Here is a 15,063-nt window from a genome sequence, read left to right on the forward strand (position 1 = left end):
ATTCCCCTGGCTTTCTTTATCTTTCCTAAATTTTCTCTTCCAACCTTTCACCTACATGTTTTAAGTGCCTTTCAGTCTCAAAAATTTTTGGCCTTGAGAACCCCGCATTTCTGAGTCCACTATGTTCTGCTTAAATTTGGGTAGGATATTTGACCTTCAGGTCCTGATATCTTAACAGCTAAGCATATGCTCCTTCAGAACAAGCATAAAGAAGTTGTTTGGTCTATTGTGACCTACCTAGGGATTCCTTATTTATGCATTTTGACACTGCTACAAGATCTATTCATTCAGTATTTTTACTCACGTGGCCTGCATGACTCACCAATTCCATGGTACCCAAGTCAACGTTCATTGCACAGCCTTCACAACTAGCACCACTTTCCACATATTATTCCAAATGGAGACAGAATACAAACCACTGAAGAACTGTTCTCTTGGAATTTTAGAAAGCTTAGCTCATCTTCCGTATGCCTTCCTGTGGAAATCAAAATTACCTAACTGAGTTGGAAGACAAGAGCTAGGCTTGAAGAACAAGGATTTAGTAAAGATAAAACAGATACAAGAACAAAAATTGAGGTTAGAATAAGGGAGGGTGGGAAGAAAAGGAACAGTACTAGATGTGTTTTCCTCATACCACTGGATTCTCTGCCTGTTATTCATAACCTATTCCTAACTTTGTGCTGTTATACTTAGTAATGCATACACTAAAGACCAGAAACTCAGACAAAACAGGATATATTTGCAGCAGAAATAAAATTTGCTTTCAGTTTAAGAAATGGTATAATTAGTAAATCTTTCAGCAAAAGTTTAAACTTAATGTTTTATTAAAATCTGATTTTGATCACACTCTCTTTACTTTTTGCAGCAAACATCAATTAGACACAGGACAAATCAGCATAAGAACAGCCCAAACAAATAAGTACTTATTTTTTTATTTAAGCATGAAAAAGTCAAACACAAATCACAGACTTGGGCAATCTCTTAAAGCCACCAAGAGTTTCAGAGCACAGAAGTCAAGTGAACCAACAAAACGATCATAGGCCTGACATCAACATTTCAGAAAGATACTACTACATTTAGCAGTTCCAGATTTGTGATCAGTCTTGTCATGACTTTCATTTACAATTCAGACAAAAATGGCTTCAAAATCAGTTATATCTGTACCTTCACCAAAAGAACAGATTTGAGGATTTGTCCATTCAGCCAGCAACTCACACTTTCCACCATAATGCCAGGTTTACAGGCAAGATTGTTACTCCACGCTGTTCCTATAAACTACTTAAAAAACTGGTGCACAAACTGTTAACATCTGTGAGCAATTCTTTACCACATGTACTCAGACTCTTTTGGATCAGACTGGGGAAATTGATTAGCCATCCTGAAAAGGTGTTGTTCATCAACCTCATACACCTTATTGTACCCACTACTAAAAACTAGCTGCCGCGTTGAGTTCTTCTGAAAGTTCTCCTAGTTTGTTCATGTCATTATAGTTAAGAGTAATTCTACCTTGAATATGGAACCTGCTAGCAGCAGGTTCCAGCAGCAAGCAACTGTCTCATTTCATAAAGTAAAGGTTTAGGTCATCATGTTCAAATTTACAAAATATAAATTGAACACCAAGTTTAAGTAGAACTAAGAAGTAAAACAAAACTGTATCTTTAGGAATCACATTCCAGCACGCTCAACAGTAATCAAGAGAAAATAACAGAAGGCCTAGAATCTCCAGATAAAGAAAAACCCACACAGTACAAGTATTGGCATAACACCAAGGAGTTACGGTACAGAGATATCCAAGAGGCTCTCATGGGGATAAACTCAGTCCAGTAGCTCCCAGGTCAGTGCCAGACTTGATATGCCTCTGGACAAACTACTGAGGTATACTTACACTGCACTGTAATCCAGCTAGGCTTTCAGGCTCCCTGTCACTGAAAAGCAAGAAAACATTTTCCAACCCAGAGGCAATCCAGCTATCAATGTAGCTATAACACTGAAGTGCACTTCAGTATTCAACATAGTGAGACAAGGTAAATTTCAATGTATCCATGGTATGGTTAATCTGTAACTAAAGTAATCCACCCATATATAACGGTCACTTAATTGTTTATTTTCATTTAGTTTGTTCCTGAATAAGTCATTTCAATGGACACACAGAATAGAGGTTTAAACTTTTGAGGGGTAACCTATTATTTCTCCATTCTAATCAATCTTCTCACAGACATATTTAAGTGTTTTCTCTTCTTCACAACACTTAAACCTTAACTATACCCCTGACTGCTCCCTCCATTTCAAAAAGGTATTTCTAAACAATGTTTCTGGTTTAGTCTCTCCAGTTAGTTTTGCAGTAGTCACGTTTTCTGCATTTCTCAAGACATGTATTCAAATGTCATTATATCCCAAAGAACTGCAAGACTTTGTCATATCACAATTTTGTGAAGGATGCATAGGTACTTGCTGTTTTCTAGCAGAGTTATTGAAGGTCCTCTAGGAATTTGGTTTTGTTTATTTTGTTATTTTAAAAAAATATTTAAAAAATCCACACCAGAAATGCCTACTAGGCAAGCATAGCATATGCATACTTTCTGAAAGCGTTAGTTTCACAGCCTACCATCACCCCAAACTCCCAGTCCTCTCAGCAGTAAAAATCTGGTGCTTCCAGTTTGGTTGATTGTCCTATCTTCTTATGGTGGTAGGTTGGTTGACTTATTGAACATAACTAAGCAGTGGTATGTTTAGGAAGCAATGATGTAGGGGACTACAGCAGCTCCTGAAGTGAGGAATTCTCAGTTAAGCTATGGGAGGTGAAATTACATTAGAAAAAAAGATTTATTGTAACCTCTTTCTTACCAATCCAAGTTTATCTGGCCAAAAACTTCGTGTCTGGTGACTGAACAGATGTTATACTTCACCTGAGAAAACTACTGCTGACCGGAAACATTACATGTACATGTTGATGGTCTTTTGAAGCAACTGTACAGCCTATCTCATTCCACTGGTGAATGAGTATAAAGAGAAGGTAAAAGAGCAAACACCATTCACGTTAAGAAGTTCTGCAGGCTTAATATACCCTGCTCTTCTTCTAACTAATACTTTTTAGCCCCCTGTTCCCTTCCTCGAGGGAAGCAAATTAATCTGCGTAGGTCCTCCTCACCCATTTAAATGCACATTTGATTCATCTCTTCCCATGAAAGCTTCTGTTTTCTTGGGGAATTTTAAAAATTTGAGTGGATGTATGTAGGAAGAGTGCAGAATTCCTTCAGTTCCTTCGATTCGTGCAAAGACACCTCTGAAGCTAACATATGCTGGCTATATTCAAGTAGACAACATCAAAGAAAGCAAATGGTAAAAATTACTTCTTAATCTAGTCATAAAAATAGATGACACCATACTTAACTGCTAGCACTAACAGTAACGGTAACACACTAACGACAGTAGTTCAGTAGAACTTATTTAACTTAAAGAAAAAGTTGACAGGATTAGAAGTCAAGAAAAGGAGACTAATAAGATGTTTCTTGCAAAAAAAGTATTAAGTCTTACAGGACTATTCAAACTATACAGATAATCTTTCAACTTTTTATCAAGTAGAAGTCAACAGCGTCTTCTGAATGCACACACTGGCAGCACTAAGATCTCTTTTCTTAAGCAACAAAATAGTATCATTTGACATTTGTTTGTTTCATTGCCACCCCTCAGAACTACTATTTCCATGTAAGATTCTTTCTGAAAAAGTATTTTCAGTAGAATGAAAAACCTCTTTACACAGACATAAATAAAGTACAAATGGAGACTCTTCCTTCTGCCTCTGTATCCCTTGTCCAAGAACTGCTGAAGTGGCAGAAGCTTTCTCTACTTAAAGAAGATAAACTGTCATCGAAAAGAAAGGTTTTCACATTATACTTTTTCACCTGCTGTTTGAATCAAAGTCTGAGTGCTACTAAGCTACCTTCCTTTTGGTACCTACTAGCCAAATCTGAGATTAAATAATAATAATAATAAATACTAGTGACTCCAAAGACAGAACTTCTACAGCTTATTTCACACATGTGAATAAAAGCCAGGACTGACATTGTCAGAGTTCAACTCTTACAGTCTCACTGATGACATCCATTTACACTATTATTTTTAAAGTGCCCAGAGTCATCTAGTTAGCATTTCAAACTCTGCCATTTAGATAGGAAACAAAATCAGAGGTCAAACACTTTATGTTGTAACTGGCAGCAAAACTACAAGATTATAGTTAAAAGCTGTACTGTTTCCAATCAATTGAAGAAACAAGACTAGAACAAGGAACAAAACAAATGAGAAGCTGGAAATCAAATGTTTCAGGAAGGCAGACAAAAAATAATTTTATGAAGATGCAGACTAAGATATGTAACACTGCCTCCCACATTACAGGGAGAGGAAATTTCTACTACTGCAAAGTTCATATAAGTAAACTTAGGACAAGAAAGCCATACAACTGATAAGGAAGGCAGTCAAAAGAGAACAGGCAGTCCAGAAAAGACACTTTCCTGAGAACTGTAACTATCAAAGTATGATTTGCCTTCACAGAATTAATTTAGGAACCAAGAATGTGAAGTTCCAACGGAGGCTTCTCCTACAGTCAGAGGTTTCGTATTGTTCTCTTGCCCCTCCTCAACGCACATTTCCTGTTATACAGTTAAACACAAGCTCATTCCTGTACTCTTCTTCCCTGAAGGTACCTCCCTTCATTTTGTTTCATAAAACCCACCAGTTTATCACTGTAAAACTTACCAAAAATTAGCCGAACAAGTTAACAAACCATTAGGAAGGAAGAGTGTCAGTCAAAATTTGCTCATATAAGCTTTGTCTCTACATGAAACCAGGGTAGCCTGGGTACTAGCCCACAATTTGTCAAGAAAACATAATGGACAACTGGAAAAAAAACATTAGACTTCTTGTGTTACTGGCAAGTAGGATGCTTAAGAGCTGATGACAGAAAGCGTATTTGCAAGTGGGGGAAAAGAATGAACAAGATAAGGTCACAAATAAGCAGAAAATTCCCACAGTTTATTCATCTTCTACAATTGCCAGTGCTAAAATGTAAGCTTGTTCAAGGATTGCAGGCTTCTTTTACTGTAATCACCTAACCACAGACAGTATCTCTCTTCTAAGGATTTCTACCTCATTAGTGCAGTTAGATGATGCCCTTCAGCCTCTTTACTACAGCACCACCCTGGCTGGCTCAAGCCTCTTTCAGCAGCAGATGGAACGAAGTATTTGACTTTATGCTGAAGTGGATGAAGAGTGATCACATAAAACCATTTGCCACATGAGTTGCAGTGCCACTCAGGAAGAGTGGGAATATAGAAAAGCTTTGTAATTAGTACTGCAGTGATCTTGTAGATATAAACTGACTGAAGATAGTTACTGCCAAAGTTTTTGCCTCAGCAATAGATACACAAGGATCCACTACTCACTAGTGTGCAGTGAGTTGTCTAGATAAACATGGCATTCTTGTAAAAGGTGTATCAAGAATCCAAATCTGCTGCTGAAACACTCTGGAGGCCCCAAAGCTGAGAAGAAATAAGATACATCAATGCAATACTCAACTGTATTACACAGGCATAGATATGTGACCCTTAACAGACTGCTTAAGTGGGGTAATTATATTATGCCTACTTATTAGGACCTCTAGCACTTTACAGACGGAGCACAGCATGTGAGTCCACAGCCACTTTGATGCAAAGTTCAGTAGCTTAGCTGAAACTGTCAGAGAAGACTATTAAAGCTAAACTGTTGGACTTTGTACTAAAGCAGCTGTTAAGTACTCACACACATTTCTTTCTGCCAAGAGTGCTACAAGTTTGGGTAACTTTCAACCCAAGTCGACAACTAGAGTAGGAAGAACTTAAGTCATCACAGCAAGATATGTCAGCATGTGTCAAGCTCCCAAAGACAATCATTAACTTGTTCAGAGATATAAGTAATTACAGCTAAATTACATGCAAACTTCTGCTCTGATGTAACAGTTTCTAGACAACACTAAGGATTCACCGAAGCAGAATCTTGCCCTTATGTACGTGCACTTTACCCACAAACCTCATTGACAAGCCATGTCAAATAAGGACATAAACCAACCTCCAAATACTACAGTGTACCTGAATACTTTTCACCCCTTACACAGGTATCTACTGTTCCTGTAGCGCTTGCCCTAAGTAGATATCAAAACACTTCACAGAAGGTTAATGAATTAAGCCTCAACACACCCGGCAGCTTAGTAGCACCCTATTAAGGATGAGCCCTGAGGCACTGCGGGGAAGGATAACCAAACCGAGGCCACATACATGTATACACACACACATGAGATCAGCGGGGCAGTACTAGGACACAGGCTGTTAATTCAGGAAGTTTCGCGTATTGACATATAATAACTTCAGCAGCAAGCACGAGGGTCGACCGTGGGGCTGGAGGGGCAGGGAGGGAGCCCAGGACCCAAGCGGGCCGCGAGGAGGGGGAGGGGAGGCCCCGCAGCGCCGCGGAGGCTCGCAGCCCGCACCTCGGCAGGCGGCGGGTCCTGCCCCCCGGCCCCACGCGGCCGACCCCCGAACGGAGGGCCCCGAAGCGGGCCCCGCGCACGTCCCTCCCTCCTCAGCGCCGCCTCGCCCACCCCGGGCCCCCGCCGCCTCCTACCTTGGCCACATAATCCTTCACCTCATCCAAGTCCCCGTTTTTGAGGGCCCACATGAATTCCTTGTCAGACATCGCGGCCGCCTAGCACAGGCGCGGGCGGGCGAGGCGGCGAGGGGCCGGCAGCACCTCCACGGAGCGAGGGCGGCGGCGCGGAGGGCGGGACCCCTCCCCCGGCTGCCGGCGGCGGGCGGCTGGGCGGGGCCGCGGGCGGCGGCGGGCGGCGGCGGGCGGCGCGGGGGAGCTCGGCACCGCGCAGCGAGGCCGGACACGCGAGCGGGGCGCAGCACGGGAGAAGCCGCCTGACTGAAGGGAAAAGCGGTTTACTTGCGCGCGGCGCTTCCGCTTCCGGTTCCCATTCAGCTCCCCTCCCCCGCCACCCGCTGCCCACCCCACCGAGACACCCACGCGGGAGAAGGGGAAGCGGGGCGCATGCGCGGGGAGGGGGGGGGGCGGCGGTGGGCGGCGCATGCGCCCGCGGTAAAGCGTCCCGTGTTCCCGGAGATACCACGGGGAGGGGGGGAGGGGGGGGAGGGGGGGGAGGGGGGGGATGGGGGCGCATGCGCTCTATGTTCCCGCGGCCTCGCCCCGCCGGCGGCCCCGCCCCCGGTTGCCCGGGGTTGCCATGGTGGCGTGGCCTGCGCCCGGCCCCATCAGCCGTCTCGACTGATGGCCGGCGGGGCCGTTGGGGCTGCGGGGCGAGCCCTGCGGAACAGCCTCGCCCGGTGCCCGGCACCCTGTAGTCGATTTGCCTGGGGCTTTGCGCCTCGGCCCGGGGCGCAGCAGGCCGTGCGGGGCTCGGTGGGGCGGCGGGCCGCCGGCTCCCTCCTCCGAAGCGGCTGAGGAACTGCCGGTTTAGGCATCTTTTCCCACTGAGGCAACCCAGTGTCTAAATAGCTGTTCCACAAAACCTGGGGCACTGAACGTGCTGTGAATAATTACCATCATGCTTCCCAAACATGAGCAGGGAGACATAAAAGGAAGTATGTGATAATTAATTAATATGCTGGCACTCGGTGGTTGCATCTGTTTTTCGAAACCACATGTTTTGCGTAAGGAACATGCGGCCTGTTCCGTGAATCATGCCAGAGTGCTGGCAGGCAGCCGCCGCTCATAACCCCCTCCGGCAAACATCGCCCTGAGCACCCCTGGAGCTAGAGCTGCTCTGCCGGGGCTGCACCCAGTCTGACAACAGTTTGAAAAAGCACAGATAACTCTTTAAGGGCAACAATCCCTCATTAATGAGGCGGACGGGCCACTACAGAGACTCTTTAAGGGCAACAATCCCTCATTAATGAGGCGGAGGGAGCGCTCCACGTACAGCCAAAGAAAATTTGTGAGGAGGGGTGGTGCTACCACGCAACTCGTGATTTTTCTGGGTTTTCTTTGTATTTCTGAACCACAGAAATGTTAAATATGTAGGGATTTGCAGATTTTTGTCAGGGATTAAATGGTATTTAATTGAAATACCTAGAATGTTACTTGCAAGGAAGTAAAAATCTACAACCTCTCAAGCTGGGTTAATTACTGATTTCACTTACAAACTGTGAAGTTTCAGAACACAGGATTTTTGTCCTTGTTCGTTTTCCTAATGTCATTAAAGAAAAAGAATAAAAAAAAAACTGTGAAAGACAAACTGTCAAGCGCCTTTGCATTGTTTTGTAAATACTCCCAGCACATGCATAAATACAGATATTTCAGTGCTTAAATTTTCAGTCTGAAGAAATTGTAAGGGACCATGGATTTTTTTAATAAATTGAATCCAATTTCAAGGAACCAAGTTGTGACCACATTTTTTAAAATGTTGGATGCTTCTGTTGCCATATTTGTGCTCACTAGCCTATGCATCTAATCTTCCCATTTTATCAACAATTTGCCTGTTATCCTTAATCCTATCTCATCACTAAAGTGGAAAAACTTTCACACTTCCCTTTTTCTCTACAAGTTCTGTTACCTTAAGTACATGGTTTAGTCAGGCATTTCCCCCCCTTCTACCTGATAGATGCATTTTCTAGAGGAATCCTCATCGGTTACCTTCAGGCCCAAATTCTAAATGGCTTTTGTCTGCTTAACGACTAATACTGGATCTCTCAGGCATGCATCCAGAAATAAAAACCCATACCCATTTTCTAACTGCGGGATGTGGTCACATGTGCCTTCAAAGCTGCATGCACTGCCTTAGCGCTCTTTCTTTATCTTGTCCTTTTTTTGAGATTAGTTCCAACTCCTAGAAGTCTGTTTGCAGTTAAGAGTTTTTGGTTCTTAAACGTGTGAATCTGGAAAAAAAGTGTAAGAAATCCAGTGAATAAATGTTTGGCAAAGAAATTCCTTAAACAATTTTTTCTCTTGAAAGCATGATAAGGTTACAGATAATTGAACAGAAATGTAGTACTAAACATATAAAGCCTGTGATACCTGAATCTGATTATAATTCGTAAACTAGGAAATTTTACACACCTCTCTGCTTACCTTGTCTGTTTTGTAAGCAGTAGTAGATTCACTTTCCACTTGTGGAAAGTATCTCCTCTTTGTACTGTCTTTAACCATACTAGCAAAAGCTCTAGGCCAGCTGCAATTTCACTGGAGAATTAATGCATCATTGGGAGGGGGTCCTAATGGTTAGCCATAGAGTTTACACTGTCTTCTGGAATATAGGCCTTCACCTGGTAACGTTCCCCACTTCAAAACACTATTTTAGTCTCATCAGCAGAAGTTTCACTGCAACATGCAAGTCACACTCCAGAAGAGTTATAGTATAAAGGTGACCCCTAACTACAGTGCCATTTGTATTGTGATAGAGATATAATCCAAATGTATTACAAGCAAGAACAAACATTATTCCAGTCAGCATAGCATATCTTTGTATGTTCTCTAGCAATCTGTGCTGCATTTCTTGATTAAAAACTGGTTATTTCTGTTCTGCATCCTCCAGAAAATTTGAGAAGCACAAGGTGCATATCTCCATCATTTGAATGGCTGGAGGAGACAGGGAATGATAATGAGTTAAGGTGTAGGAAGACTGCTAGATCAACAAACTAGCCTTCTCTAGACCAGTTATTCCCATTGAGATAAAATTCATCTAGCTATTTACTGGTTAAGCCTTGTTTTGAAGACCTACATAACTGCTAAAGTGTCCCATAGACTCATCATGCTCTGCTGACCAGAGCTTCACTTCTGTAAGTGAATCTGATTTATGGAGTATAAACATTATTTTTTTGCATATATCTTCATATATTTGCCTATATATGTTTGTATATAAATGTAGTTTTTCATTTATCTGTTTCAACAAATAAATCGTAATTCATTGTTGTATTCAGCTATGCAATGTTTCTATAATATAATGCATATGCCTGTATAAATCATAAATGCAGTACACAGCCTAGAATACAAGACAGTCCAATGAATTTAGCTATCCAAATTTTAAAAAAAAGAATGACATGAAAACTCAAGAAAGAGACTTGAATACATACTCCTACCCTTGCAGGTTTTATTTAAAAATGTGTGCTTGATCTCATATTTAGTATATTGCCTTTTGGTAATGCCGAAGTGTTTGTACACAACAGCTGTTATATTCAGCAACAACAGCCAAGCACAAAATATCATCCTATAGAACTCAGTCTACTGAGGAGAAAATAATAAAGTTAACAGCAGACTAAATAAAATTATGGAACTGACACAAGAGATCTAGGAATAACAGGTGAAAATTGGAGAATTGATTTGCTTTCTGTTTATTAGTTGGTCATATACTATTTGATGAAGTTTGCCTGCCATGGAGATTACCAGAGAAGAAACACTAATATCTTCTTTTTACTTTTTGAATCCAGCAACAGTTTTACTTCGTCTTAGCCAAAAAAGTTTCAGGTTTTGTTCTATGCATCTGTGGGAAAATTACTTGGGGGATGGGGGGTGGAATTAGAGAAGCATAGTATTACAGAATGCCTTTCAGAGTAAAATACAGCTAGCATTTTCAGGTTGATTGACATGCACGGAATCTGCTTTACCACAGCTCCCTACTCAACACCTCCTGCCAGCTCAGCACCTACTGACAGGAGTAACGGGGGGTGGAGAAGAGTGGAGACCCCCTGGCCAAGCTCTGTTGTACTCCCTGCAGGAATGGGAATTTGGTTGTACCATGCAGCCAATAAGCTGTATAGCAATTGTCACATGAAGAATATATGAGATGTCCACCACTGAGCCAACTGCTGTGGCAATATTACTTTCCTCAGATGAAATAATCTCATTATAATACAGACGCATACCTCCTTCCCAAAGTTACCTGTCTCTAGGGTACACCCTCACTGGGCATGTGATACCAGTCAGTAACAAAAATATGTATGACTAGAGTCAGTCAGGCTCCACCTAGATGTTAAGAAAATGAACTGGTCCTGGACTGAAATAAGTCCAGAGGTGAGGGGTGGGGGGTGGGGGAATTGTCTAGACTCCTGAATTACCACACTGATTTAGTGTTTAACTATATGTTAAACACATCCATGCATGAAGTTAGGTCAAGCTGAGCCGTTCTCTAAAGCTGTTATGAATGAGAGAAGTTAGGGAAGACTCCATCATAACTTCTGGGATCATTTGACAGGCTGAACCTGTCTTCTTCCCCATAGGGACGCCTGTTGGGTAAGAACTTTATTCTATGACTAATTCATGCTAGCTGTTATTAAGTGTTGTTTTAAGCTTGTTTTGCAGTCAGTGTATTATCACCAGCAATCTTTGAACCTTAGTCTGTCACAAACTTGTATTTTGCATAATAAAAATCTTCAGCTGAAGTTCATTTGGTATAAGTCTGGAGATCTGAGTAGTTGTGTTAAGGGATTTGACACTGTCAGTGAAGGTCCCTGAACAGGTTAGTCGAATCACCCTCTGATACAGTGGGCTGTCAAAATGCAGGTTGTGGACAGGCTGGTCGGACACAAAGGTCTGAGGAAACCCCACCTTCTTAACATGACAGTATCTCAAACCTTATTGTACAGGATATGAAAGACAAGTATCTCCTCTCTCTCAGAGTTCTTTCTTTAGCTGTGTGCATCTTTGGTGAAATAGTTTAGTATTTGCTGACATTACTGCAAATAATTTTCTTCTGAACCTTTAGAAAATCTGTGTAAATGTTTGAGAGGTAAACACACAGAGAGGACCAGGTTTTGCTTTGTGTGTCTGTGATATGAAGTGTCTGAAGGAAAAGGGAGTGGAAAGGAAAGGGAAATGAGTTATTTTTTCTCTCCCAAGGTCAAGCAAGGCTTGCAGACAGGGAACCCAACAATTACTGACTGTATTCATCATGGTACCTGAAACAGCAGGGGAAGCAGACAAAATCAGACATATAGCTCCAGTCTGTTGGTACATGCTCATGAATCCCAATGAGGCTGGGCCTTGGAAAGTAATGCAGTAACTTGGGTGCCAGCCTTTGGTAGTGAAGAAGGAAGTCATTCTGTGGAGATGCATCTTCCCATGGAGTGGAAATGCCTTTTCCCTGGACACTTCAGTAAAAACAACCTAGCTGTCAGTACAGCAATTGCTAAACAAGGGGTTGACTCTGAAAACTGAAGCAAGGAGTGTATCAGTGTTGACAAATACTCTCAGCAAGATCAGAAGGTGAATAGCAGTTTGGAGGTTTGACCCATAAACAATCAGGCTGGACTTATTTATTAATACAGAGTACAAATCTCCTTTTGGCTGTAGGCCTTCTCTCTTTCAGTATCATTTGTAGATGCCAGTAGATTTTGTTGTTTTCTTTGTTTGTTTCACATTTAAGTTCTTTACCTTCTCTTCTTTTATTTAAAAGAATATGGGTATAAGTCATTATTACTGTCTCCATGAGTAAAATGAACTAAAATCTTTGTGTCTTCACGCAACAGAAGATACTTTTTTCTATAACCTTATTTCTCTTTTTAGAAGTAGTATATAGGAAATGGAAGTTCAAGAAATCATCTTTTTATAATGTTAGTTATTTCTCTGTATTAAAAGAATAAAATTATAGAAACATAAAATAATTTGGGTTGGAAGGAAACTCTGGAAGTCATCTGATGTAATCCCTGCCCAAAGCAGGGCTAACTTGAATGAGGTTGCTCAGGGCCTTTTCCAGTCAAGTTCTGAATGTCTCAAAGTGTGATGAAACCACAACTTTTCTTGGCAACCTGTTCTGATGCTTGACTGCTTTCACAAACCAACCAAATAAAAATTCCTTACCTCTAATGAAAATTTCCCTGTTATAACTTTGTATTTGTTACCTCTTATCTTATACCTACCTCTTCAAGAAGAGTTTGCCTCTGTCTTCTCTCAGGTAACAAGTGATAGGACAAGGGGAAATAGCCTCAAGTTGCACCAGGGGAGGCTTAGATTGTGTATCAGAAAAAAATTCTTCACTGAAAAGGTGGTCAGGCATTGGAACAGGCTGCCCAGGGAGGTGGTAGAATCATCATCCTTGGAAAGTGTTCAATAAACCTGTAGATGTGGTGCTTAGTGACAGGGTTTAGTGGTGGACTTGGTAGTCCTGGGTTAAAGGTTGCGCTTGATGATCTCAAAGGTCTTTTCCAACCTAAATGCTTTTATGATTCTCTCTGTATTCTCATGAGGTAGTTGAAGACAGCAGTAAGTCTCCCTCCCCATGCGTTAACCTTGTCATCTCAGGACTGAACAAGCCACTTTCTTTCAGCTTTTTGTCGTATGTCATGTACTTAAATCAGCTTATCATCCTGGTTGTCTTCTGATGGACTCACGCCAGTATGTCAATGTCCTTTTTACGCTGGGGACCCCAAAACTGGAAGCGGTACTCTATCTGCAGCCTCACAAGTGATGACTGGAAAGGGTCAATCAATCATTACCGGTTATTCCTTTGAAAGCTGAAATTGCCTTCAAGCGAACTGCTGCAATGAAGGGTTAAACACCAGAGAGCTCATGCTGGTCTGAGTGACACCACAGTCTCTGTTCCAAAGCAAGGGACTGTTCAGTGTAGCTGAGCATCACAATCAGGAGAACTTAGCCCAAAGCTTTGCTGATGGTGCAAGAATCTGAATAGGTTGCAGTTTGCTTTTTCACAACAGTATGGGCTTTGCAGTGCTGACAAAGGTGAAATCTTTTGCTAGTAAGCAAATGACAGTTGAGTGCATTAAGGACTGATACTAACAAAAAGGAAACATAAGCAACATTTTTCTCACAGTACTCGTTAAAGCAATAAACAACTGTCTACTAGAAGTGATAGTAGTGTGATTTTCCAGTTAAATGAAAATAAATTATTATTGAACTTGCTCAGCTGTATAGAGATAATTCTAAATTATAATACTGTAGGTGGAATGCTAGGATTTTAGAAAAAGTTAGAAAACTGAAGTTGCCCATCTCTATAGGGAAGAATTGCAGACAGCAAAATTCTGCCTTTTGTAGAAATGACAGCCACTGAGAAAAAAACCATTACATCTATTCATGCATTTTTACCCTAATTCAGAGAAGGTGTCTGTGTGAAAGTTACAGTTTGGAAAGTGAGTGTAACTTGGTGTAACTTATATGTTGGTTGGGTGAATGAATGAGTGGAGACGTTGCATAATACCAGAAGTAGAGCAGACAGACAAGCAAAACATGTTTAGAGGTTTCAAGAGAAGCCAGAATAAAGCATTTTATACTTAAAACTTTTCTTTGCTGCCATTGGCATTTCCATCCACGTTGGTGCCTTGAGATAGCAGGCACTTGTGAGCAATCTTCCAGTTTTCTATTTAGAGAATAGTCATAGGTCTGCTTTTCATAGGAAAGAGCTCTATCTGAAAAATCTACAAAGATGTTGTGGAACTTTCTGGTTCCTACAGAACAGAGAAAGCTGCTTTTGGAGCTTTTGCTTGTTACATCTGCAGTTTTCCACATATGGACTGTGTACTTCAGCATGTGTTAGGGTTTCCTTACCCTTACTAAGCTAAGAATTTCCTGGGACCCTCTTTTTTCACGGTGGCAAGATTTTGCAACCAGGAGAGTCATTGACTGCTGCCTTCCAATTCTTGTTCATTTTTGAACAGTCATAGGCTTTTTTTAGTTCTTTAGGCACTGTCTGAAACCCTCCACTTTCAACCCAAATCACAAAATGAACAACCTTAGTTCAGCATCCCAATTTACAAAATGAAATTTAAACATGAACATTTATATCACCCACATAAAAAAAGCTGAAATATGCTGTATTTCTGCTCTTTGAATGTTTTATGGAACAATAGTTATGGAACTAGCTGTAAGCAGTAGAAACAAATGCAACTGCCTAAGTATTGTATGCAGATTTTACAGTGTATATAGCTTGTGTGTTTACTGTAAGCTAGGAAGTGCATATGTTGTGATTATGAAGTATGGAATAAATCTTCTTTAATCAAAACCGTGGTTTTCAAGTTTAGAATGTTCAAATTAATCAAACAGATTTTATATAGGAAATTTAGTGTTTGA

The 15,063-nt window shown here is 41.3% G+C and overlaps 1 protein-coding gene across 2 annotated transcripts in view; it reads right to left on the reverse strand.

Moving 5' to 3' along the window:
* The window catches only part of MTPN (myotrophin), a 44,231-nt gene extending 37,224 nt beyond the window's left edge, over positions 1-7,007 (reverse strand). Inside the window, exon 1 of one of the 2 annotated variants that reach the window (XM_040595140.1) lies at positions 6,652-7,007. In XM_040595140.1, the coding sequence (XP_040451074.1) occupies positions 6,652-6,723 (72 nt within the window). In that variant the 5' untranslated portion in view covers positions 6,724-7,007. Of the gene's footprint in view, positions 1-322; positions 439-6,651 lie in introns of those variants that run through there. The other variant, XM_040595142.1, reaches the window with a different exon arrangement.
* Between the last annotated feature and the right edge of the window lie 8,056 nt (positions 7,008-15,063).

Source organism: Falco naumanni, chromosome 5, assembly GCF_017639655.2.
Source record: "Falco naumanni isolate bFalNau1 chromosome 5, bFalNau1.pat, whole genome shotgun sequence".
In the NCBI taxonomy this organism is placed as follows: Eukaryota; Metazoa; Chordata; class Aves; order Falconiformes; family Falconidae; genus Falco; species Falco naumanni.